The sequence below is a fragment of the Galeopterus variegatus genome, unplaced genomic scaffold (assembly GCF_000696425.1).
Source record: "Galeopterus variegatus unplaced genomic scaffold, G_variegatus-3.0.2 Scaffold6642, whole genome shotgun sequence".
Taxonomy (NCBI): Eukaryota; Metazoa; Chordata; class Mammalia; order Dermoptera; family Cynocephalidae; genus Galeopterus; species Galeopterus variegatus.
In genome coordinates, this window is record NW_007732753.1 from 1 (window position 1) to 26,780 (window position 26,780).

General features: G+C 38.0%; 1 protein-coding gene across 1 annotated transcript in view; it reads right to left on the reverse strand.

The window, feature by feature from the left end:
* Positions 1–2,411: 2,411 nt before the first annotated feature.
* Positions 2,412–26,780, reverse strand: part of DAW1 (dynein assembly factor with WDR repeat domains 1) — a gene marked incomplete at its 3' end in the record, with an annotated part of 51,335 nt that continues 26,966 nt past the window's right edge. Inside the window, exons 3-12 of the mRNA XM_008591105.1 lie at positions 26,238–26,382; positions 21,355–21,413; positions 19,000–19,122; positions 14,786–14,885; positions 12,607–12,714; positions 10,760–10,866; positions 9,770–9,872; positions 8,834–8,948; positions 4,551–4,627; positions 2,412–2,604 (exon numbers count right to left, since the gene is read on the reverse strand). Of these exons, the coding sequence (XP_008589327.1) occupies positions 2,412–2,604; positions 4,551–4,627; positions 8,834–8,948; positions 9,770–9,872; positions 10,760–10,866; positions 12,607–12,714; positions 14,786–14,885; positions 19,000–19,122; positions 21,355–21,413; positions 26,238–26,382 (1,130 nt within the window). The remainder of the gene's footprint in view (positions 2,605–4,550; positions 4,628–8,833; positions 8,949–9,769; positions 9,873–10,759; positions 10,867–12,606; positions 12,715–14,785; positions 14,886–18,999; positions 19,123–21,354; positions 21,414–26,237; positions 26,383–26,780) is intronic.

Below are 26,780 nucleotides of genomic sequence, written 5' to 3' on the forward strand. Positions count from 1 at the left end.
TTGTTGTTTATTATACCAGCCAGTCTTAAATTGAGCATGTTCACATCCTGTCACACAAGCAAGATTCACGGCATCTTAGAAATGGAGAGGACCATGGGAGAATGCAACCACTTCAGCTACCCCCTCTACACTCCTCCCCTCAAACATCCCTGCCAAGTAGAGATATGATGGATTTAAATACCTCCAGGTTTAGGTGATAGGCTTACGAGGAGGCAGGACACTCCATTGTGGAACATTTGAAAATGTGAACGGGTTTTTCTTATCAGCACTGGAAACTTCAGGTTCCCTCACTTTCGGGGACTAGGCACATAACATCAATATTTGTCAATTACCATTTTAAAAATAAAAAGTTTTTTTTTTAAAGTATGAGGACTATAGAAATTGGTAAAGCCTGTAAAAACTGCATATCCCACAAAAAGACACCTCACATTTTTAAAAATGCAAAGAGAATACTGGACACTTTTCTGCAAATCTGTGATTCTAAACCCAACCTCAGGCAGCCCACTAAAAAATGCATGCAGTTAATCACACTGGGATGCACTCAGAAGGTAGGGCAGGCAAATTCAACTAATGTGATTGCTCTGCAGGGGATGTCAGAAGTGACATCCCATCATAATAAGCTCTGCCATCCATCGAGCCAAGATTTGACACTTTGCAACTTTGGGATTCACTAAATAGATCAATAATATCTCAAAAGACCTCAGGAATTTACGTGCATAATAAGCTCTGTCATCCATTGAGCCAGTATTTAGCACTTTGGTGATTGGGATACACTAAATAAATGAATAATATGTTAAAAGAGCTCAGGAATTTAAGTGCCAGAACTTAAATGAGACACAGATGCCTAATAAGCTCTGTCATCCATTGAGCCAGTATTTAGCACTTTGGTGATTGGGATACACTAAATAAATCAATAATATGTTAAAAGAGCTCAGGAATTTAAGTGCCAGAACTTAAATGAGACACAGATGCCTAAAATTTCTTCTCTAAACTCTCCAGGGTCTTCTGTGAAAACTGGTTGAGGAAAGAGGTATTGCCAAGCCTGGGCCTCACATGAAACACATGGACTGGGAAAGGCTGGCCCTGGACCCACCAGCCCGGCCCCCTTCTTCCTCATTGACAGCAGCTCCCTGCAGCAGCGTCCTATGCCTCCATTACAAGCTCCCCCTACCCCCTGTATCATGGGAAAGGATTTGATAACAAGTTCATAATAAAACACGTGGCTTATTAGGGTAGTATTTCAGGAGTACCTACGTTTTAGTGAACACTTGAACATTATAAGCCCAAAGAAAATAAGCTGTAATTTTAGAACTTATCCATAATTAAGTAGAAAGGGGATGATTTTTAGGGAAAAAGGAGAAATGATTCTCACCACCCCTGAAGTTATATGACGAGGAAACCATCCTACCAACCAATACATGAAGCCAACCTTGAGTGTGCAATATTTAACTTACTGGACCAGTGTAGCAATTTTTAAATTTACTCAAAACGATGAGAATCACTGGGAATGAGGCAGATGTGGTCTGCTGTGCCTGCTTGGGGCACCCCTACCCACACCACTGCGGACCCCCACTCCCTGCCAAGGCCTCCCCCAGACGTGCCTCACTGACATTAGACCAGATTCTTGTCATTTTTTCCCCTTTTCCACCATCTAAATTAACTTGTTCTTAATCTAGTTCATATAAAATGTTGCTAATATGATTAATTCACAATAAGTAGTGAATCGTGGGAAAAATGCTCAATATATGCTCTTCCCCCCCAAATATTAGCACTTTAGCAGGCAGGAAATATCTGAAAGGAGACATCTGAAAATACAACAACTTATTGGTTAGAGTGAGGCCTTGTAACACCAAGGTCAAGAGTTCAGTTCCCTGTACCGGCCAGCCACTAAAATAAAAATAAAAATATTTGGGCTCAGCTGGTTAGAATACGGCCTTATAACACCAAAGTCAAGGGTTCAGCTCCCCTTACCGGCCAACTACTGAGCTGCTGGGGGGTTGGGGTGGACAACTTAGCTCAAAGAATAAACCTGTAGTAGGCTATAAGACCAACTGTGGAGAACTGTAGTCCTGGCTTGTTTTGGTTATAAATTCTTACAGACATCAAGTGAATATTAACTGTCAAGTAATATTACTATCAAGTGAATATTAACCATTCACGAGGGATGAAACATGGGAAAATGTAATAGCCAGTAAGGCAGACTACCAAATTGTTACCTTTCCTCGAGCAACAAAGACTCAAAATTCATGAAGACTTACATGCAGTGGCAGAGCCCACTACTGTGGGTCTTGATGCAACTAAAATTAAGTAATGGAAATAGAATGATATCCCAACAAAAGCCAGGAACCCCAGAAAAGGGGTTCTTTTTAGTATTCAGCTTAGAAATTCTAATAGCCAATTCACAAGGAAACCCAAGTGTGTGGTATCTATGTCTCCCATACCTGTAATGACTATGTTGCCTTTATAGTTGAAAGCACATGAAAAGATTTCGTCAGTGTGACCTTCAAGGACCTGGAGGCACTGGCCAGTCTGAGCATCCCAGATTCTAGCTGTTTTGTCAGAACTACCAGTCAGAAGACGGTTCCCTTGGGGGTTGAAAGAAATCTGCAAAAGAGAAAGAAAAAAAAATGATCACAGGTTTGTGTAATGGTCTCCAAAATATTTTTCATCCACAAAAGGAAACGTTACTAAGCACCTATTACCTTCCCAGCCTGGTATTTATACATAGAACAATTTTTGTCATGATGGGAAAAATATTGCAGGGATCAATACATAAAAATTAAAATCTAGCTGGAGAAGTTTAATTGCCTATCCCCTCACCATTCTAAGGATAAAGACCAAAGCACCCTTATAATTTGAGTATTCCCCACCCAGCTTCTTTCCAAAGACTCGTGATCACCTCAACAATTTTTGTCATGATGGGAAAAATATTGCAGGGATCAATACATAAAAATTAAAATCTAGATGGAGAAGTTTAATTGCCTATCCCCTCACTATTCTAAGGATAAAGACCAAAGCACCCTTATAATTTGAGTATTCCCCACCCAGCTTCTTTCCAAAGACTCGTGATCACCTCACCCTTGTGTGGAATGTAAACACAAGTCAGCCTCCTTCCTATCCAACTCCCGGTATCATCTTTGTGATTGAGATCACAGAGATCCCCCTTAAATCTGTAACATGGAATCAGTGAACATTGGAGCCTATGAGAGAGGACTTTCTCCTCTATTGCTACAGCACCTTCCATAAGTATGGTTGAGTGTCTGCCATGTGCAGGCGTTGTCAGTTGTATCTGAGCAGCGGCTGAAGGACCTGTGAGTCCTCCCTTCCTTTGGGTGCCACGCTTACATCCCTCACCAATCATCAGAAGACAACAATTTGAGCCACCTCATCCCTGAATGAAGATTGCAGGAAGGCAGGGTCATGCCTAATTGTCCTCGCTGTGTCACCAGTGCCTGCACAATGCCTAGCACAGTGGGAGCTCTCAAAAAATGTTTACTGAATGAATAAATGAATAAATAAATACCTTAGCTTTGCACTCCCCAAAAAGGCCATTACCAGATGGCAGTCACATAAGTAATATATTCACCTAGCAAGCGTAAAATGTAATAAGACAGAGTTTGAGAACTCTTTATATTTACACATTCACAAAAACAGATGTGTACTTGCTAAGGAAACACACCAGACGTGTCAATAGCTACCTACACAGACACCCAGAAAAATGGCCCGGGCTCCCTCCTCAGCCTGCCTCCCAGCCTATGAAGGGGACGTGGGCTGCACTATTGCAAAGACCAGCACCGACCACCAGAGGACAATGGCCACCAGCAGCAGGTGCAGAGGCGGGAGGGGCGAGAGTACAGCACGGGGTGGTTTGGGGTCTAGATGGAGCCTTCAAAGAGCTGAAATCATCAAGTGGGTATTTTACAAGGAAAGAGTAAATCTAGTATCAGACACAAGACCAAGGAATTGTGCTGAGCTTGGGGGTGAGAGCCACCAAATTGTAGCCCACTCTGGGAATTTCTGATGACACATCTAAAGCTGACTGGGTGGCCCTGCTCTGAGAATAAGCTTTAGGGAGGAGTTTATATATAAGCTTAAGATATGGCTTTAAAGTTTCAAAATGAATGATTTTATTCTCTAAGTGTTAAATATTTCCAGGAAATACTTCCTCGATCACATCTAATTCACAGAATGCTTAATACTTGCTGCAAGCATGTTTTTTTGCATAATATAAACTTGCATGTTTACTATAACCAGGAAAAGCACTTTATAAGTACCTGAAATTGCTGTCTTAAGTATTTTCAACTAAGTAAGTCTTTTGCTGATGGTTGAGAAGAATGCTGTTTTATACTTTTTAAAAGGTTTTAGAAATCATTATGCTGAGTTTAAGGATGCACTTAAAAATAGTCATAGTCTTTAGGTAACTGATTTCTAGAAAGAATGAGATAATTAAATAAACCTTAATACCTCCATTCCAACAGATCAATTTATACTAAGCATACTGTTTATTTTTTGGAAGTAAATAAACTGCTCCAAATGAGAAAGCAACTCACCTTTGAAATTTCACCTTCGTGGCCTTCCAGTTTGGTAATGCATTTTCTTGTGACTGCACTGAAAACTCTTGCTGTTCCTTTTTGAGAGGGGTGGAGATATACATAAATTTATCTGACATATAGCACTTTGGACCAAAAACCTTGAGTTATCCCAATATCCCTCTGACACACAAGCTCTGTGCTAAATTTGTTTCCTTGCCTGCGGTGACAGCCAGCCACTTACTACTCTAAGTGCAAGCTGGTATCACCACAGAAGATGGTGAAAAGCTGTTCCTCTCTGGCCCTGAGCTTATTAGAAGAAATAACAGGTTCCAAAATAGAGAAGGGGGTGAGGAACAGGAATCAGAAGAAAAATGGTTTTAAAGGTAAAAAGAGAATCAAAGCAAGTTTCAAGAAGCAGGAGATAAAGTAAGCAGCAAGATCAACATGGTACATCAGGTATGAGTCTGAGTTTATGGGAGGTGCACAGGCCTTTCTAAGAAGGAGCTTCAGCCACTACTCAGTGAGCAGACAACGGGCTCTAAGAACCCCTTTTCCACAGAAAGAGCTAACAGAATGTTTTGTTCCCTGTTGTGTTCTCAGCACCCAGAAGTGCCAGATGCATAGTAGACTCTCAGTAAATACAGGTAGATGAATAGATTGAACGGATGGATAGATGGATGGATTGAATGGATGGATGGATGAAGTATTATATACTTGTCCTTAGAATTAAGAAATGGAGGAGGTAAATAAGCATATGAACATCAGTAATAAAATTTTTGTCAGGTGAAAAGTTACAATTTACCTGGCCAGATAAAGGATGCTTTCTTGTCTCAAATTATAGCATTGCGCAGAGGTAAAATATGGCAAGAGTAGGGAATTCAGGTACTTGATTTGCATCAAGAAAAAAGAAAAATATCTTAATAAAATTTTTACCTTCCTGAAAATGGCCACTTTAGGAGGAAATAGATAAAATGATAAAAATTGCTATTTTAGAATTAATGTGATTTTAAAAACATAATTTTCTATTTCATTGGACATCTCAAAAGTCTTAAAAATGACGAACTTGTTTTGAGAGTTTGTTAGTAATCCTGCATATTCCAATACTCTAAATTTTACAAAAACATATTTTTTAAACTTAAAAAACACAGAAGTAATATGGCCTGTAATTCTATAATTTTTTTAAAAGGTAGAAATAGAAATAAGAAAACCAAAAAAAGGGAAAAAGTCAACCTTGAGAATAATTCCCATGAGGAAGAAAAAGGGGATGCATGGCCTGTAATTCTATAATTTTTTTAAAAGGTAGAAATAGAAATAAGAAAACCAAAAAAAGGAAAAAAGTCAACCTTGAGAATAATTCCCATGAGGAAGAAAAAGGGGATGCACACATACGTAAAGAAAAAGGGGATGCGCACATATGTAAAGAAAAAGATGCAGCTGCACGGGTAACTAACCATTGGATGAGATCCAAATTTTAAAAAGGAAATTAGGAGCAAAGACCTGAGATAAATAAAAAAGATTGCCCTAAACACCAAGACTTCTTATGAAGCACAGAATGAGAGGAGATTTATAAAACATGCCAAAACAAAAACGAATTTTTTGAAGTAATGTTATATCAAACAAGGGAAGGATAGAATCACTGTCAGGGGAAATAGCAGAAGTAGAGAAAACAAAACTAGGAGAACTTGTATTTTATTCTCAGCCATCCCCCAGCATCCTGATCCTCCAATCCTGTTTCTCCCCCTATGCCACTGACCAGCTTCTAACATTCTATACAATTGAACATTCTATATAAAATACATGTGTGGTATTATTTATTTTCTGCCTCTCCTTCCATAACGTAACTCCACAGGGGCAGTGATTTCTATCTTTTCTGTTCACCGAACAAGTTCCTAAAGCAATCCCGGGCATAAAGTAGTTAGTTACTTCAATACATATTGTTGAATAAATTCTTCCCGTCAATGCGAATATTTCAAACAAAAAGGCTGAATTAATTACAGTTAAGGGATGATTTTTTTAAAGCCAATATCTGTGAGAAGATAAAATAGTTACTTTAAAAACTAAAGTTCTGCAGGCTCAGGGTGTTTAAATTCTAGGATATGAAAACAACTTGCATGTATGATCATCCTTGAAAAGTCCTTGTGAGTAGGACAACAAGCTTGCAAATGTAATTTTGAAAAGGGAGACAACGATGAAATGAAGACTGTGTAATTAAAATAAACCACCAGCAAAATTCTACAACTGATTATAACACAAAGGACATGTGACTTCTTAACAGTATGTTAGTCACAAAGAGCAAATGCAGGAAAACTGGGAACAAACCATGCCTGGAAAAAACATTCCATTTTGCTTCTTAAGTAGCTATCAAGGAGTTTATGCACACATGATATAGTCATTTGTGGTCAGCAGGGGAATCAGACTGACATATGTAGCATCATACATGCTTGTCAGAGACATGCCTTAGACATAAGGTAGACTCATCATACATGGATTTCTAGGAAATGACTCAGACATGGAACAGTATCATACATGGTGATAAAGAACTGGATAAAGATATGGTACAGCATCATACATGATTATAAAGGGGATGACAAAGACAGGGTAAATTAAAACACATTAGTCAGGTATATGACAGACACAATATAGCATCATACGTGGTCACCAGAGGAATGATATAGATATAGTGTAGAATCACGTTTGTTCTTCATACTTTGTTATCAAGGTGATGACTCATCAGACAGTATCACACACGATGACATAAACTTAGTGTAGCATCATGTAGGCTTGCCAAGATGATGCAGACTTACTATAGTATCACATGGTTATCAAGGGCATGCTGTAGACATAACGTAGTGTCAAACAGGGAGTTGTCAAGGAGACACTTTAGAAATTGTGCAGAGTCACATATGTTTGTCAGGAATGTGCTGCAGACATAGGGTAGCACCATAAATACTTGTCAGGGAAATAGCACAGACATAATGAATCATCATATGTGGTTGTCAAAGAGATGACACATAGTATAACATCATATATGATTGTCACGGGGATGACCCATTGTCTGGTATCATAAAAAGTTGCCCAGAATATGATGTACCCATAGTAAACAATACAGACAGATGTCAGTGAGTTAATACACACTACATAGCATTGCATGTGGCTTTCAATGAGATGAAGCAGACACAGGGTAGCATCGTGCTTATTTGTCAAGATAACTCACAGTCTTGCATCACACATGTTTATCAAGGATATGATGCTGATATAGCATACATCATATGTGACAGCCAGAGAGATGATGCAGATACAATGTGTCGTACATGATTTTTAAGAAGATGATGCAAGCATAGTAAATTATCACTCATGGTCACCAACAAGATGATACAACAGTGTCGTGTCTACTTGGTCATCAGAAAAATGATGCATACAAACCTAGTATTGTCCTTGCTGATCAGGAGATGGCATTGACATAGTATAGTACAATGCATTGTCATAAAAGAGATGGCATAGACATTGTAGTGTCATTAGTATCCATCAAGGATGGGATGTAGATACAGTCTAGCATCAAACATAGTTTTAAAGGAGTAGATGAAACCATAGTGTAGCATAATACATGACTTTCAAGGAGATGACGTATATGCAATGTAGAATAATACATGGTCCTCAGGGGATGAGACAGACACAATATAATGTCACGCATGGTCAACCAGGAGATGACATTATATACAGATATGATGTAGTACCACATGTGGCCTTCATTGAATTGAGGCACCGGGCATAGCACCAAATATGGTTATCAATACGAAGACACAGACATAATGTAGAATCATGAGTAGTAATCAAAAAGACGATGTATAGCATAGCATCATATAAGTTTATCACAAAGATTTAGCAGACACAGTGGAGCAGCACGTGGTTATAAAGGAGATGGAACAGATTTATTACTGCACCACCAATGGTGGTCAAGTTGACAAGGCCAACGTAGTGTACCAACATACATGACTGTCAGTGAGATGGCCCAGAATACAGCATCTTAGGCAGTTATCAAGGAGATGATGGATACTTGGTATATATGTCTACCTGGATATGAAGGATGTGACACAGATATTGTATAGCATCACATGTGGCTATCAAGAATATGACAGAATGCACAGATGGTAGCAACACACATGGTCACCATGGAGATGAGACATATAGAGTTTCCATCAAAGCTGGTCATCAGGGAGATAACCCATAGTGTAGAATCATGCCTGTTTATTAAGCAAAGCATAAATCCCTCCATAAATTAAACATATGGGCAGATTACCCACCATCAGCTGAAGCAGTTGCAATAAGCTTTCCAGCGTAATCAAAGCAGCTGTCCAGTATTTCATCATCATGGCCTGTTAAGGTTGCCACACATTTTCCATTTGTAGCATCCCACAGCTGCAATTTAAAAACAATCAGACAAACAAGAACACAAGCAAAATAAGAAGACTGTAATTTCTAGCCTGAAGTGTGAAGTTGGCCATGGTCTTCACAACATGCTTACAGCTGATTAAATAACTGTGTCAGAATCACTTGTGTAATTCTCACGTGTTCAGTTAGCTTTGCCTTGCTTCGCGACCAGAGACCACAGCCAACCATCTAGCAAGGCACACTTTGGTCACAGAGAGGACCAAAGTAAGAATTTTGGAATCTGCCACTACATTAAGAAAAAAAAAAAACCTCAAAGGGTATGTTTTGCTGATTGGAGTTGAAGCATCCTCTTTTTATAGAAAGGACATCCAATAATAAGGATCTTCATGTAAAACTACAACCCCAGAAAATAAAAAGTACGTTATAAGATTATAAAACATTTGATATAAAATCAAATAATAATCAAATAATGATTCAGAGTATAAGCTCTTAGTCACTATTTTATAAAGTGCAGAAATTAAGGGCAGGAAACACTGTCTTTGTGGCTCCTTGAGGATGACTCTAACAGAAGATTAATAAATAAACAGGGCAGTAAACAAGAAGAGTAAGCCTTTTCAAATAAGACCTTTAATACATTTGAAGCAGTTAAAATTGTTTCACTACCTCACAATTCCTTCAAACTTGGGAAATCTAAAATGTGCAATTAAAAAATATTACCAATTGTTATTTATAAATTAATATCTTAATTTTATATCACCTTTGAAATCTGTTAATGTTGCAATGAATATCTATCTGGCACAGTAAAGAGCATAGACACAATGTAAAGCAGAGGTATTTCTGGAGCTCACCATGCAGGTTTTGTCCATTGAGCTGGTTAATATGAGAGAGCAATCCCAATTGAATAAGGCACTGCTGATCTCAGCACAATGACCAATTAAGGTATACACCTTCCTACAAAATGGAAATCATTAAAACTGGTGAAGGGTATCTTACTCCAGTATATGCACACAAATAATGAGGTCAAGCCCATCTGTGTAAGCTAGTCTATATTTTGGTTTTTACAAAATAATATCTGTGATAACATAACAAAAGGGCTCCACTGTAGCTCAAAAGGAGAGTGGTGCTTTCATTTCAACAAAAATAGACTTAAATTTTAAAGATAACATTACTTAAAGCAACCCATCAAAAGGAAATTGGAAACAAACAGTAAAGGCAGGCTGAAGTGCTGGAAGTATTCTTACACCAGATGAGTGGACCCTGGTTGTTCTGAAACCACACATGAGATGGCAAAAAGACCCTATCTTCTCTCTCATTTCTTGTTGCATACCTCTTGGTCAGTACCCCTGATAATTAGCCCCTCTATCAAAATGCACACAAATCCAAGAGTGGAGTTTTCCAACACAAATATGCTAATTTAGTTAACTTCTTAGCCATGGAACCAAAAATCATTAGGAAGAAAATTGAAGTTCTTGGACTAAATTAATTTGGGAAATTAACCACGACTTTTATTTATTCATGATACTCACGCCTACCATACTGACAAGCCATTGAAATCTGATTATATAGTACATGAAATAAATAATAGCTATACTGTAAGGCTACTGCTAGGCATTTTCCCTTCATGTTGCTAGTTGGCATTATTTGCTCTGAATTATATGAAAGCACACATTTTGTAAATCAGAAAGATCATTAAAGAATAAATTCATTTATTTTTTCAATGTGTCCATTCCTATGGAATCCAAAGCATAGTTAATAAATATGATTAAACTAATAAATACGAGTATCTACTTAACCACCTGACCCAGGTTAAAAAAAAAATCTTAAGAGTTAAGAATTACCTTCCAGTATCAGCATCCCATACTACAACTGTATGATCAAAAGACCCTGTAATGATTCTGTCTCCTGAGGAGTTAAATGACAAGGAGATGATTTCAGCGGAATGTCCCTAGAAAAAAAAAGCAGATATTGCCATGCACGCCTGTAGATAAAACAATTTCTGTAAGTGTGCAATATTATAGTCTAAAATGAAATGCTAGCAAAGGCAAAGCTATATAGAAAGAAAGAGGTCAGTGATTGGCTGGGGTGGGATTGGGGAGTGACCACAAATGGGCATGAGGTTTCTTTTTGGGGTGATAAAAATGTTCTAAAACTAGATTTTGGTGGTGGCTGCACAGTTCTGTAAGTTTGCTACAAATCACTGACTTATATTAAAGCAAGTTCATTTAAACTCAGTAAAGTTGGTTTTATTTATTTATTTTTTTAAAAAGGAAGGAAGGGAGAGGGCATGTTTTGGGAAATTACAAGGCTTCTTTCACGTTGTCTTGGAAACACTAAACATTTTGAGCTGTGTACTTCATGAGCTAAATAACAGGTGATGCACACAAAAAAATGGTGTATGAAGTTAATAAATTTAAAAAGGAAAAGTTTAAGATAATTTGACATGAAATAGATTAAGAATGGAATTATTAATAGTAACAAGCCTTTGGCCTGACTTTCACCTGGTTACAGTCTAGGGCTGAGAAACCGAACTGTACAAGGCAACGGGAAGAAACTCTTCCCTGCAGCAGATTCTGCATCTCAGATAAGAGGATCCTGCTTGGAGTATATCCCTCATTTTCCTAATGATTTTAGTAAAATAACATAATTATATTTTTACATAATATAATTTTAAAAGTTCATTCACTAATTTTCTGGTTGATTCCAAATGAAAAAAGTGAAATATCATTGAACATTAGAATTCCAAACACACAAAACAAATGTACTCTCTGGCGGCAGACAGGTGTGCAGAGCAGGACTCATTCCATCACATGCTCTTAGGCACAGTCAGCAAAAGGAATAATTTCAGTTGCAACTGCAGACATTCACAGGGTTCCTGCCTCCACATCTGCCTGAAAGAAGTAGTGAAAAAGGGGAAACCCACAAAATGGTGATAACTGAGATCAGGTGTACACTCATATCAATAACGCCAGGTACTCAGATTTAAGAAAGAAAGTCCCTTGGCATCATTTTAAAATTGTGACTTCTTTCTTTTTCTCTTTTTTTTAGTCCATTTTTTTACCTTTCTTAGAAAAATCTTTCTTAGGAAAAGGATCCTGGTCTTTTTTTAATTCATTTATAATTTCAAAAGGACAAGAAGACTGGATTCACTGTCCAGATGTTCCCACTGATTACAACAGAATCACCCTATTTTCGCTGTGGTAGCTTGGGCTGGGGTGGGATGAAGTAGAGGGTGCCAGGTCCCTTGAAGGTGCTGGTCATGTGCTGGTGGTGACAGAGCATACACCTCTGTGGGTGGTGTCCTCTTGTCATTTCAGACTTTGTAATACAGGAGGGTTCTAAGACCGGCAGGTAAAAGAGAAGATGTGGACAGTCATCCCTTTGAGGAATCTTCTGGAAGAGTTCTCCAGTTCTGCGGCTTCCAAAAAGTGCTGGCCTCCACCTACAATCCTTTTAGTCACATATGTGACAATGGGTTCTAAGCCAAGGTCTGTGTGTTTTATGGACTACAGTCAGTCGAAATAAAAAGCTCATCTGGCTTCCCCAGCACTTCCACCCAAGTCTTTTGGAAGAGCCAGCAAACCAGTTGGAACACGTGTGCACTCCAGTTTGAAAACCAAGAGCTCAGAGAAATCTTCAAACTTAGAGCTCAGTTTGTAACAAATGAAAGAGAACATCATTAACGTACTGTTAAGGTGAACACCTCCTCTCCGTTCTGGATGTCCCACAGTTTGGCCGTTGTGTCCATACTTCCAGTAGCCACCAATGTGCTTTGAGGGTTAAATGACAAACATACCTAAATGAAATGAAAAGGAAGAAATTTTGGAAACAGAGCTTAAATTGTTAATAATATATGGAAAAGCTTCGGGATGCAATGACCTTAGCAGATTCTTTGTACAAGTACACAGCAAAACACCAGATGCAAGTAACCCACTCTCCCCAAGTTGAATCTTAAAAAGAGGCTGCTTGTTCTCCTGTGTCATCCAGCTCAGGATCTGAGGGGCACTGGTTCCCTTTGCCATTTCCAGACCACAGAGGAAAAAGAACAGAAGCAACACCCATCTCCTGAGACTCATGCTACCTGGCTCTCATCTTCCTGTCGCTGTTATCACAGGTCCTTTCAATCCTACCCCTCCCTCATCAAGGACTTTGACCACTGGCTCATAGTCTCAGTTCCATGTCCTAGGTGGCCTTCGTGTGGGCCATTCATCCAGCCCCCTCAGACCCGTGCCCCTAGATTTCTCTTTAATAATCACCCCCATGGCCACACCCTGGACCTTGACACCACCTTCTCTGGAAAACACACCACTGATTCACCAGCCGCTGGTTACGATCTCCCAACACTTCCAGCCCTCCCTCTTACCCCCCCCTGCCTCCTTCAGGCTGTCTTCCGCCTCTCAGAGACCACTGCCTTTTGTCCTGACCCACCTTCCCCACTCAGCAGACACCCTGGAACCATCACTCCTGCCAGCTTCCTCCCCACTCTTAATCCCTATCTTTCAACTGCACCCTCCACACAAACTCCTAACGTTAACTTTTATCAAGTCAGGACCTTATGCCATCATCTGCCCTCCCCGCCTCGTCACTCAGCCAGGGCAGCAGGAGAAAATGGCACAGACGACTCCTGGACCTGCTCCTTCATGCCTCTGTCCTCCACTGAGTCCGCAGCACTGTTTTCCACTTTGTTTAACACGCCGCTGGCTCAATACATCCTCCCATCCCCACTCTTACCCCCACTCCATCCTCACCCCTCCTCGGCAGGTGACCCTGCCTCCTGCCACTTCCCTGAGAAAACTCACCTATCAGGCAGGAACTTCCTCAGAGGCGCGGGGGTCCCTTCACCGGTCCTAAAGGCCCCTTCCCTGCACTCCTCGGGGAGACGCGTCCACTAACTTTTCCTTCCCTCTAGACTAGATCCTTCCCAGTGGCCTGTAGACATGCTGAGTTTCTCCCGCATAAAAACAAATCCTCCCCTGACTCTATGTACCCCTTGTAACTTCTTATTTTCCCCCTTTACACCCAAACTCCTTGGGGAAACCGTGTGCTATCACTTTCTGCCCATCTCCTACTCTTCACCTCCACGGGACCCACTCTGGCTGAATGTCCAATGCAGGAGCTTTGGCCGGTCATCCTACTGAGCCCCCCTGACATTTGCGGGGTTGACGCCTTTGTTCTGGATAGATTCTTCCTTCTTGACAGCTTCGACAGCTCTCTGCTTTTGTTCTCTTCTCGTTTGGGGTGTTTTAGTTTTTGTTTTTGTTTTTTTTTCTTTTGTATCAGTTGAAGGTCTCTCTTCACCATCTTCCCAAGATCCTATCAGTCCCCTCTTCATACTCTGCCTTTTTGGTGGGGGACAATTTCAATTGCTCAGTGGTTTCTCTGCCACCCAGATACCAGCGACTCATACATCCGTGTCTCCTTCTCAGACCTCGCTTCTCAATAGTGAAAGCTATTGAGAGTATCAGACCATTCATGCAAATTTGAATTCTAATGATATTCAGAAAACATTTGGCCTAAATATTTCACATGATATTTAAAAAGTTATCTTAAAAGCTATTTTAAGAACTTCATTGACCCTAATTGAGTTAGTCCTTTAAAAACAAGTCCATGAAAAAGAAAAAGTAACATTGAATATTGTATTTATATATTTATTATGTTGCATGTTTACTAGTCAATGCATGATACAGTTCTTTGACAGTATCTGCAAGGTATAAAAACTAGAGTAGTTTTTAAGTCATATCAACACCACCATGTAAAATTTATACAGACTAAAAATACTGGGGTAGAAATTGAAAATTAATTATGAAGGTAGAACCTAAAAAGAAAAAGCAACATAAAATATATAATAAGTTGTTAAATATACTTACTATTTCTGCTGTGTGGCCTCTAAAGGTATGGTAACATTTTCCTGTTTCTACACTCCACAGTTTACAAGTCTTATCGAAGGATCCAGTGGCAATTTTGTCACTAAGATTTAAGAAAAAAGTGTAGATTTTAAAAACAAATTTAGCTACATTATATGATACACTGAACTAAGACAAGAGACATTAATACACAAATCTGTGTCTGTTTACCAATGCACTTCACTTTCAGAACTACAAGCAATCCTATATTTATGTCAGTGGATAACAAAATAAAGGTCTAATTTTTGAATGATATCAATTTATTTAATTATAAAGGTTTTACGTTGAAGGCATAAATATATTTGAGATTACAACAATTTTAAAAATTAGCATAACAAATATGGCAAAAGATTTTATTCAGAAAATTACTAACAAGTAGAAATCAATAATACATACTGTGAGGTGTATAAACATAGAAAAATGCTGTTAATAGGTATACAGAAAGGGACAATATCGAATTTAAAAGAAAAAATGAAAAAAAGATAAATCCAATTAACCATATGACTAATTGAAGTTTTGAGAAGTTGGACAGTGAGTGTCTCTTGGAAAAATATTACGCCAGTTGTAAGAGGTTTAGACAGGAGATATGATAAAGACTTCAGCCATTTTCAAACAAGAGGCTTCCCGTGTTGGCTGTGGAGCGGGGCTACTGTCAACACACAATGGCTACGAGTACATTATGCCGTTTGGCCTTTGATCTTGGAACTGAAGATCTCTCAGTTCTTCTTTTACCACTGACCTGCATCTGTCCCTTAGAGCAACTCATCAAAATGTTCACCCAATTGGGACATCATTTACAGTGTAAGCTCGTTGTTCAAAACTGTAAGAGATCTAAAGATCCAAAACACATGTTCTAAAGGAAATTATAAGTGACTGGCACAGGTGCAGAATTTATATTTATCAAGAGTAACATGGAAGGTTGCTTCTCTCCTTTGTTCCCAGGACACCCCCATAGTACTTCCGTGGTCTCTCATACTCAAGAAAAGCAAGGCCCTTTCTGTTGATGCTCCAGGGACAGCATGTCCTAGAGAACACCCACCCGCCACCCAAAGCTTCCGAACCCTCAAGGCTGGTTTGCCTCTTAGAGTCTCTGAACTGACTTTCTCGTTTGGCATCTGGTCTAGGGCATTTTTCATCAGCCTCTGACATACTTCAACTTCTGCTCAAGATAAGCTCAAAGTCCTGTGACTTCTTTATCAGTTCCTTCAGTCTATTTTTTCATCCTTCCTAGCCCTTAAACATAACAGTCTCCAGTTGCTGTTGTTTCTTGACCAACTTCTGTCCCATTACAGTTCTTTATATCCATATGACACCACACTATAGAGGGTATTGTCAATGTCAATTATTTTTAGAATTACTCTGTTGAATCAAAGCCTACTTGTGACATAATGAATAAAACAGGTAAACACAAACTGATTGAAATTTTTTTTCTGTGTGTCTGTATCTCTCTCTCTCTCTCTCTCTCTCACACACACACACACACACACACACACACACACTCCTTCTTATTCTTTGGTGGCTGTCTTGAACTCACTCTGCTGAAACCCAATGCCCCCTAGAGCAATGAAAAACACTGCTTTAGTGTATATAGAAATCATCAGATTGGGATAACTATCTAATTGGACAAGGTTTTTTTTTCATCAGGAGATCTTGATAGAATCCAACAGAAGGGCCAAAAAGTATTCCTCACCTCTCCACCCCCAGAAAACTTTGTTCTCAGACAGACGTCCAAAAGTATCATGTCTGTTGAGTAGATTATTAAAAGATATATTATATTACAGAGAATATCCTTTAAATAGCATTGCAATGAAAGTAGGAATTATATTAGAAATAAAACTGTGTCATTTATAATTGCAATGAAATCTGTCTTCCACAAGTTGGTATAATAAGGTATTATAAAAATTGTCATTTTCTATAATGTAAAAATCCATAGATCAACGTTAAATTTTTGGTGTAATTGGAATATTTTGTCATTTTAATGTACCAATTAAGTTTCATTTTGCCATCACAATTAATGTGCTTTGAAAGGGTATTACATTTTAAAAAGGTATAATGACTTTAACAACCTAGATAACAAGTTTTTAAAAATTGTACAGTAGTGTACAGTTTCTAGTCTAAGTTCATTGAATTTTTGTGAAATTCCTCTACGCCTTCTGCTACTATCTCAGATGAAGTTTTCATTGTCTCATTAGTACATTATTGTACTTGCCTCCTAAGTAAATTCCTTGCCTGCTGTTTCTCCCCACCTCCCAACCCTCTGACACCTTCTCTCTGCCAGAACGATCCTTCTAAAACAGCACTTTTGCTGTCTGGTTAGCTCAGCTGGTTGGAGCATGGTGCTAACACAAAGCTCTGGGCTTCAGATCCCCATACCAGCCAGCTACCCAAAAATTAAATTTAACTTAATTTAAAAATAAAATAAAATAGCACTTTTATTGTTTTGCTCCTTTCTTCACAAATCCTTGATAACAACTCAGTCCTAAAGAACAGTTTAAACTCCAAAGAACGCTCCAACCTCACCCACTTCCGTTTCTCAACATGAAATGTTCACAAGAAAAGGAAGAAAGAAATGTCCGTGAGAGAGACTGGCCATTGGCTGTGCCTGAAGAATCCCCACTTTAAAATGGGGACCTGCTGAAATCCCTTTGCCCAGGGTGCCTTCTGAACTCTTCCCTGCCTTCCATCCTTCAGGGCTTATGCTTTAATCTCACATCATCTTTAAAGACTCTCTATCCAGGAAAATTCACAGTGATCTCCTTCTCCTCTCAACTTTTAAACCATTTACTTTTTTTGTGGTCATCATAATACTGTAGTAAGTGAACCATGTTTACTGAACAAGCTTCATTAATGGAAAAAGTCATTTAAAGTGGGCAATCATGAAAAAAGGATACATGTGTCTAAAAGCATTTAGTCAAATATATATATAAATATACGTTCACTTGCCAGTCTTTTGACAATAAGCCAGGGCTTTTTCTTTCACTGTAGGTCAACTAATTAGACTTCATCATCTGTTTTACAGAAATTATATTCAACCTCCCCAATTTCTAGCTTTCCTTAAACTGAAATAGGAATTTAAAGAACTTAAACATGCTTGCAGAAAAACTGAGTGCAGAGGATTTTTAGATTTTTACAATGTGTTTTCTAATTTAACATTGATTTTGTCCACAATTTCATTCAGTAACATTTTTTGAAAGATTTACCTTATCTATGAGAGTACTTCAAAAAGTTTGTGGAAAAATGGAATTAAAAGGTCATTAAAAGAGGCAAGGAAATTAGTTAGGAGGCAGATACAATAATACACTCATGAGACTGAAAATTTCATCTGCGATGGTAGCAGAAGGAATAGAGGGATTTTATAAAAAAAAATAGATGCATCTAGAGTAAAAATGAACTTTCATAAATTTTTTGAAGTATCCTTGTATATTTTCATAGAAAACATCAGCTTTCTTTTCGCACTTATATTTCATTAGTTTATATAATATGTAATTAAATCACATATTAAATTACATAATTATAATTGCACAACTAACGTAAGCAGATTTATGAACAAATAGAACTAACTCTTGATAAACTTAGAACCCAACAAGTGGGAAGAGAAGTTGAGCATACCAGTGGTAGCCTTGTTGCTACAAACACTCAAGGTGCCATGGGTATCAGTAGCGTGTTATGTCGAAGGGTAGAGAACATCAGTTAATCTATTGAATCAGTTAAAATATTGGTTTGTTGGTTTAAAAATGTTTCTATTCTACTTGGTACTGTTATTTAGCATGTTACCATGTGCATTCTTTCCCTACCTGGCAAGATTGTAAATTAACTTCTAAATAAGGTGAAACACAGCGTCTACGAGTGTTGTGTTTTCCAGAGGTCACAGTCCAGTGCAATAAACATCAGTAGAAACTGCCTAGCCAGGAGCTCCTAAGGGCTGAGAGCCAGCCTTGCTTGAGGGCAAACTCCATCTCTCCCCTTTATTACTGTGCGCCCTTTGCATTCTTTAGATGAGGACAGTGATACCTATCCCATAGGCTCTTTTAATCACTGAAGAAGGTATTACAAGCCTTGCAAAGCACATACCAGGCACTCAATAAATGTTAGTCCTCTGTCTTTTTCCTCCTCTTCTCCAATGCATGGAGAGATGTATAAATGAATTAATGAAAGAATAAGAGAATAAATGAACAGACCCATAAGGATTGTTGAATGCTATGGCATAAACCACATTCCTGTGGCCCTCCAGGGTGTGCAGCTCCTCTCCAGACGCAGTGTCCCAGAGCTTGCATGTCCGATCGTAGCTTCCTGTGATAAAGCTAGCAGCACAAGAATATAAACATCTCACAGGGTGAGAATGGAAGACTGTTAATAAAGACTTCATTTTCTACCTGCAGGATAATACCTCCATTTATTTTGCTTTTTACAGTGAAAATTTTGTATGCAGGGCAAAGAGTTAAATGGAAAACAGTATCTAAATCCTCTGACTTAGAAACTTACCAAATTTTATCTCAACCCAAAAAAAGGAGTCATTAAATAATATAAAGAGTAATCCTGCTAATAATGGTTACATTCCTATAATACATAATTATATAATTAAACAATGTTTATAATAATCGGTAACATTTTTAGAAACTCTAATACATCTCAGGAAAGAGCATCATTCTCCCAGCTGTTCAGACCATAAAACATTATCATCGTCCTTCATTCTTCTTTTCTCCTCACACCCTGCACACAATCAGTGGATTCTGTTAGTGCAACCTCAAAATACATCCATAACATGGCCAGTTCTCACCAGTTCCATTACCTCCGTCTTTTGCCTAAACGCATTAAATCATCTTCTAGTGGTTTTTAGCACAAACATGTTCCTTAAAAGCCTGTTTTTCTCACAGAAATTAGAGGGTTTTTTTTTAACCTTCCTCAAATAGCTTCTTAACAATTTACAGGAAAATTCAAACTTCTGCTCAGTGTCCATAAGGCCAGCAGTTCCTGGCTATCCCCAGGGCTTCAGCTTCTCCCCAAAGCACACCCTGGTCAACCACATTCACCCCTTGCCAGTTTCTGAAGAACCAGCTTGTTTCTTTCATACATGCGAGTGCTCCTGCCCCACTGACTTACCACCGTCGTCCCCAGGACCCAGGACAGTGACGGGCACATGAGTATGTTCAATAAATATTTTCTGTTTAATTAACAAATTAGCAGATTCTTTCACATGACTATGCTACTACAGAAATAATTAGTATTAATATTCACATCTAATATTTTAATGTAAAATAGCAGCATCCTTGTCATTCCTTATGTATTCAATTAGAAAAGAGCTTTTCTTTTTAAAACACCTCTGGAGTAGAAATATTACTTCAAAAGTATAACAAAAAGTTACTTCTCCAACACAGAAAAAAAAATCTGCAAAATGGAAAAGCCAACCTGAGTGTCAAATGGTAATGTCGAAAGGTGAAACAAATTCTGATGCCAAAACCGAGTTAAACAAGAAAGTTGACAAGACAGTGTATCTTTAATGTTCTTCTAGACATTTTCCTTCTAGCTTCTTCTTCCTCCGTGGCCTTCCTCTACCCTTGGATAGGTATAGACTTATATTTGTAGCTATATACATATGTACTATAGACATTGCTATGGGTGGCATTGTGTCCACCTAAAAAATCATATTTTGAAATCCTAAGCACTCAGGACCTCTGAATGTGATTTTATTTGGAAAAAGGCCATTGCAAATGTAATTAGTTAAGGTGAGGTCATACTGGAATCAAACACGACTGGTGTCCTTATAAGATGGGGAAATTTGGACAGAGACATACACACAGGAAGAACATCACGTGAAGATGAAGGTAGAGATTAGAATGATGCTTCCACACACAAAAATTGCCAACAAACCACCAGAAGTTAGCAGAGGAGTGTGGAACAGATTCTTCCTCACAGCCCTCTTAAGGCACCAACCCTGCTGACACCCTGACCTCAGACTTCTAGCTTCCAGCACTGTGAGACAATGACTTTCTATTGTTTAAGCCACTTGGTTTGTGGTACTTTATTATGACAGCCCTAGCAAACTAATACAGACATGTTTATGTTTCTCCCTCATCAGATTCCAAGGTGATCAAAAGCCATGCACTAAACACAGGCTTGAAGGTTCTATTCGTCATACCCCAAAACACCAAGCTAGATGAAAAATACCTGCTTTGAGTCGACTGATCGCAATCAGCCACAACACCACCCTATCTGACAGTTCCCACTACCAAGGCAAATATGAAACCACCCTCCCTGCACCCATTTCTGCATCAAGTTATTCAGCAGCTATAACATTTGCTGAGATCCATTATGCCTCCCACCCACAATGGCACAAATATGATTTTTTTTTTAAAAAAAAGATTAGAATAGTGGGAGAAAGGACTTATATTTCTCCCCTATATTCAGTAGGATACTGAAATCAGAGAAACAGCACAGTATATACTTAACTAACTGGAATCTTTGACAAATAAACATTTTTTTAAAAAATTTTATCCCTTGATTGCTAAAAATGAGAAATAAAAAGAGAATCTTACCATGAGCCAGATTTGTTAAGTGCAACATTAGTCAATGGCAATATATGTGCTCTGAGAACCTTCAAAGAAAGAAAACACTGTTTATTTTAGACTCAAAGCAAATTGTTTAATTTTATTAACTTTAATTTAAAACCAGTAAAGACATTCAATGTCCTCTTAATTATATGTAATAAATAAACAATACCTAATAGCCAAACAAATGAGAAAAAATACATTGTACCTTCTGTTATTAAGACAAACAATACACTTGGTAGTTAACAAATAATTACAAAGAAAATTATTGGCTCTGTGTTTTCCATCAAATTAACTTTAAGAAAAATTATGGCTCTTTAATAAGATACCAAATAGCTCTTATTTGTAACTTTTTTTTACATATTGCATAAGTCTTTGTACATATGTACTCACAATGTATATAGAAAATATACTAAATATGTTTTACAGAGGAAAATGGGAGGACTAGAGGTGCCCAGGGTGCTGTCCTCCTCAGAAAAAGACCAGGCAAGCCCACTGCCACCACCGCCACCGTCACTGGTACCATTGTCCTGTCCCATAACCATTGCCTGTTATCCCACAGAGCAGTTTGTCCCACTACCCGCCACAGCCTCCAGCAGCTGCCCATGCTGCACAAGCCACACTGCCACCTCCACAGCCACCCACACTGCACGGGTCCTGTCATAGCCACTGCCCACTCGACTGCACTGACACAAGAAGAGCCACAGTCGGAGCTGCCAGAAAGACGTTGAGCAAGACGTTGGCCCAGGGAGAGGCACACACGCAGCCCTCAGAGAGTACAGAAACACAGGATAGCCAAATAGAGTACAGGAGAAAATTCCCAGCCACCACCCCCTGTATTAGTCCATTTCTGTTGCTTATAACAAAATACTTGGAAATGGATAACTTAGAAAGAAAATGAAACGTATTGGCTGAAGTTTCAGAAGCTGAGAAAGTCCAAAGTCCAGGAACACATTTGATGAAGTCCTTGGTGGTGGCAACAGTGACCCAGGGGTCTTACATGCATGGCAGAAAATGACAGAACAGAGAAAGAGATAGTTCTTCATGCAGTCTCCTTTTAAAGCCCTCAGAACCATGGCCCTAACCACCACTATTAATCCACTCACTATAGCACGGTCCTACAATCTAATCACCTCTTCAAGGCACCACCTTTCAATTACCATAATAGGATTTCCCACCCTAAACAGTTACAGTGGAAATTAAACTTCCAATGCATGGACTTTGGGGGACACAATTCAATCTATCCACAGCAACCACCCCATCTCCCAACAGGGGGAAGAAAGGACCTAGGAGGAACCTCTGCCTGTAGAAAAGAGAAACCCCACCCAGAGTCACCCATTCAAACCGAGGAGCTTGCGTATATACCAGTGTACCTATCAGAGTCACAGGGCACTATAGAAGGAAACTATCACAAAACAATAAAGCTATATATGACAAACCCACCACCAAAATCATCCTGAATGGGAAAAAGCTGAAAGCTTTTCCTTTAAGAACAGAAACAAGACAAGGATGCCCACTCTCACCCGTCTCATTTAACACAGTACCAGAAGTATTATGCAGAGGAATTAGGGAAGAGAAAGAAATAAAAGGGATCCAACTTGGAAAATACAAAGTTGAATTGTTTCATTAGCAGATGACATAATCCTATTTATAGAAAAACCTAAATACTCTACCAAAAACTCTTTGAGCTGATAAACAAATTCTGTAAAGTTGTAGGATACAAAATCAACATACAAAAATCAGTAGTGTTTTTATACTCCAACAATGAACTAGCAGAAAAATAAATCAAGACAGCAAAGCCATTTACAGTAGTCATCAAAAAAATAAAATATTTAGTAATTAATTTAACCAAGAAGGTGAAAGATATACAATGAGAACTGAAAATCACTGCTAAAAGAAGTTAAAGAGGACACAAAAAGATGGAAGGACATTCCATGCTCATGAGTTGGAAGAATTAACATTGTGAAAATATCCACACTACTCAAAGTGATCTACAGATACATTGCAATCCCCATTAAAACACCAATGATATTTTTCAGAGAAATAGCAAAAAGAAATCCTAACAACAGACCCTGAATAGCCCAAGCTATCCTGAGCACAAGGAAAAATAAATAAAGCTGGAGGCTTTATACTACCTGACTTCAAATTGTGCTACAAAGCTATAGTAACCATAACAGCATGGTACTGGTAAAATAGACACATGGACCAATGGAACAGAATAGAGAACTCAGAAATTAATCCATATACTTACAGCCAAATGATCTTCAACAAAGGCACCAAGAACAAACTTTGGGGAAAAGACTGCCTCTTCAATAAATGGTGCTGGGAAAACTGGACATCCTTGTTAGAAGAATGAAACTAGACCAGTACCTCCCACCATGTACCAAAGTCAATTCTAAATGAATTAAAGTCTTAACTATAAGACCTGAAATGATAAAACTGCCAGAAGGAAACATAGGAGAAAAACTTCAGGATGTAGGACTGGGCAAAGACTTTATGAATAAGACCTCAAAGCACAGGCAACAAAAGATAAACAAATAGGGTTATATCAAACTAAAAAGCTCTGCACAGCAAAGGAAATAATCAACAAAGTGAAAAGACAACCTACAGAATGGGAAAAATATTTGCAAACTATGCATCTAACAAGGGATTAATATTCAGAATATACAAGGAACTCAAACAATAGTGATAAAACAAGTAACACGGATAAAAAATGGGCAAAGAAGCTTAATAGATATTTAAAAGGAAGATATACAAACGGCCAATGTATACATGAAAAAATACTCAGCATTAGGGAAATGCAAATCAAAACCACATTGAGATATCTTCTCACCCCAGATAGGCTGGCTATTATCAAAAAGACAGAGAATGTAACAAATGCTGGCAAATGCGTGGAGAAATGGGAACCTTCCTGCACTGTTGGTGGAGCTGTAAATTAGTACAGTCATTATGAAAAACAGTGTGGAGGTTTCTCAAAGAACTGCAGGTAGAACTGCCATATGATCCAGCAATCCTACTGCTGGGTATATATCCAAAGGAATATCATCATGTCAAAGGGACACCTGAACTCCTTTTCCCACCCCAGCTCTATTTACAATAGCTAAGAGTTGGAATCAACCTAAATGCCCATTGGAAAAGGTGGTGTATGTACATACTGGCATACTACTGTGCCACAAAAAAGAATGAAATTCACAGCAACATGGATGAGCCACAAAAAAGAATGAACAGTGTGGAGGTTTCTCAAAGAACTGCAGGTAGAACTGCCATATGATCCAGCAATCCTACTGCTGGGTATATATCCAAAGGAATATCATCATGTCAAAGGGACACCTGAACTCCTTTTCCCACCCCAGCTCTATTTACAATAGCTAAGAGTTGGAATCAACCTAAATGCCCATTGGAAAAGGTGGTGTATGTACATACTGGCATACTACTGTGCCACAAAAAAGAATGAAATTCACAGCAACATGGATGAGCCTGGAGAAAATTATGTTAAGTGAAATAAGCCAGGCACAGAAAGAGAAATACCAAATGTTCTCGTTCGTTAAGTGGGAGCTAAAAAATAAACAAGCAAATAAAAAAGAAAGAAAGATACATCAATCACAATAATACGTTGAACTTTCAAACAGAGAAAACAGAACTACAGTTACTAGAGGTGGGAAAGGGGAGACAGTGAGAAATTGGTAAAGGATCACAAAGAACGATTATGTTTGATAGTGATGAATATACTGCTTATCCTGATTTGATCATCACATATTGTACACAGATATTGATATTCAACACTGTATCCCACAAATATGCATAATCAGTTGTGTTTCAGTAAAAAAATATATATGTTTTATTATCTCCATTAACAGTGAAAAATACACAGAGAGAGATTTTTACAATGTATTATTACTTTTTGAATCCTAAATCACCTTTAGTCAGGATGTTTTATTTATTTTTCAATCCTACATTTTCTAGCACATAGTGGTTGCTTAATGAATATCTATTGAATGAATATACATAAATTGAATACTCTATTAAGAGACCGATTGGCTAGGTTATGTCTGCTGCCAATGTTTAATTATTAATAGAATCTGCTTTCATTATCAAAAATACTCTGGAGTATAAATTATAAGGTCACACCAGTTATACCGCTCATAATTGCAGTCAAACACTGCCACCTGCTGGATAAGGAGATATTCCAAGAACAACCTCATCCTCTGGAAACGAATGGGTGACTACCAGAGAGTGCCGGGATATTTCACATCAGATAAAATATGCAAGTACATAAATAATAGTTATACTTTATTATCATCATGATATTTAAGTAATTAAAAAGCAGTGTAATTTAAAGCAATTGTAGAATATTAAATATTTCTCAATAGTAGAGAAAATATAAAAGCTGTTCTTGAAGTCCCGACTATATTTGTTACATTTTTCATTAAAATTATATAAGCTATATAAATAAATAATTTACTGAAGTATACTTTAGTTCACATGGAAGCAGAAAATATAAAATGTTGATATGCTGTGAAACACAACTTCTTAATATTACCCTAACTAGAAAAAAATTTAATTACTCAATTTAAAACTACCTCAATGGTAATTCTTTAAATTTATCATTATAAAAGGGACCCAAACTTATTTTATTCAATTTTGAAAAAATAAATGTTTTGAATTTCACTCTATCATTTACCAAACAATTATTAAGACTTAGTCTTTAAAAATACATGTGAGGCACTGAAATAAACTGCTGACAAGCACTTTTCTTGGAAAATACATTTTTAAGATACAAAAAATATTTTTAGGGAAAGAGAAATTAATTGATAAAACATCAATTATTTCACTGAAATTCTTCTATCTAGTATTTATAAAACATGCATTACCTTAAAAAGATAGAATTGGTGGTTGCTGTACTGTCCAAGTTTCTCTTGTAATCTCTGTATTAAAAGTTTGATTTGCTCTGTACGTGAAGCCGTGATTAGCGGTTCTGCTTTCTGGATTTCTTCTACTAATGCACTGACATCAGTACTGAAATTCACCCCCAAAAAAATGTTACTTTTTTTTTTTCATGTCAGAAAGTGCATAAACGTTCATTACATGAAGAATTGCATCGGTTTATGAAGCATAATATTTACAAGATATAAAAAACACTATCATCTTTCCAAGAGTCTCTGAAAAAAAGATCACACAAATCAGTAAAGAGCATGGTGGCATGGAAGACAGAAGCTTGGATTTTCTGGAACGCATTCTTCCATAACCGAGACTTCTGTCTTGGAAGGTGTGCCAAGATTCTGATATGCCCATTTAGTGCTATGGTTTGAATGTTTGTGTCCCCTCCAAAATTTGTGTCAAAACTTAATTGCTAATGTAACAGTATTAAGAGATGGGGCCTACCAGAAGTGATTAAATTATGGGGTGCACATTCT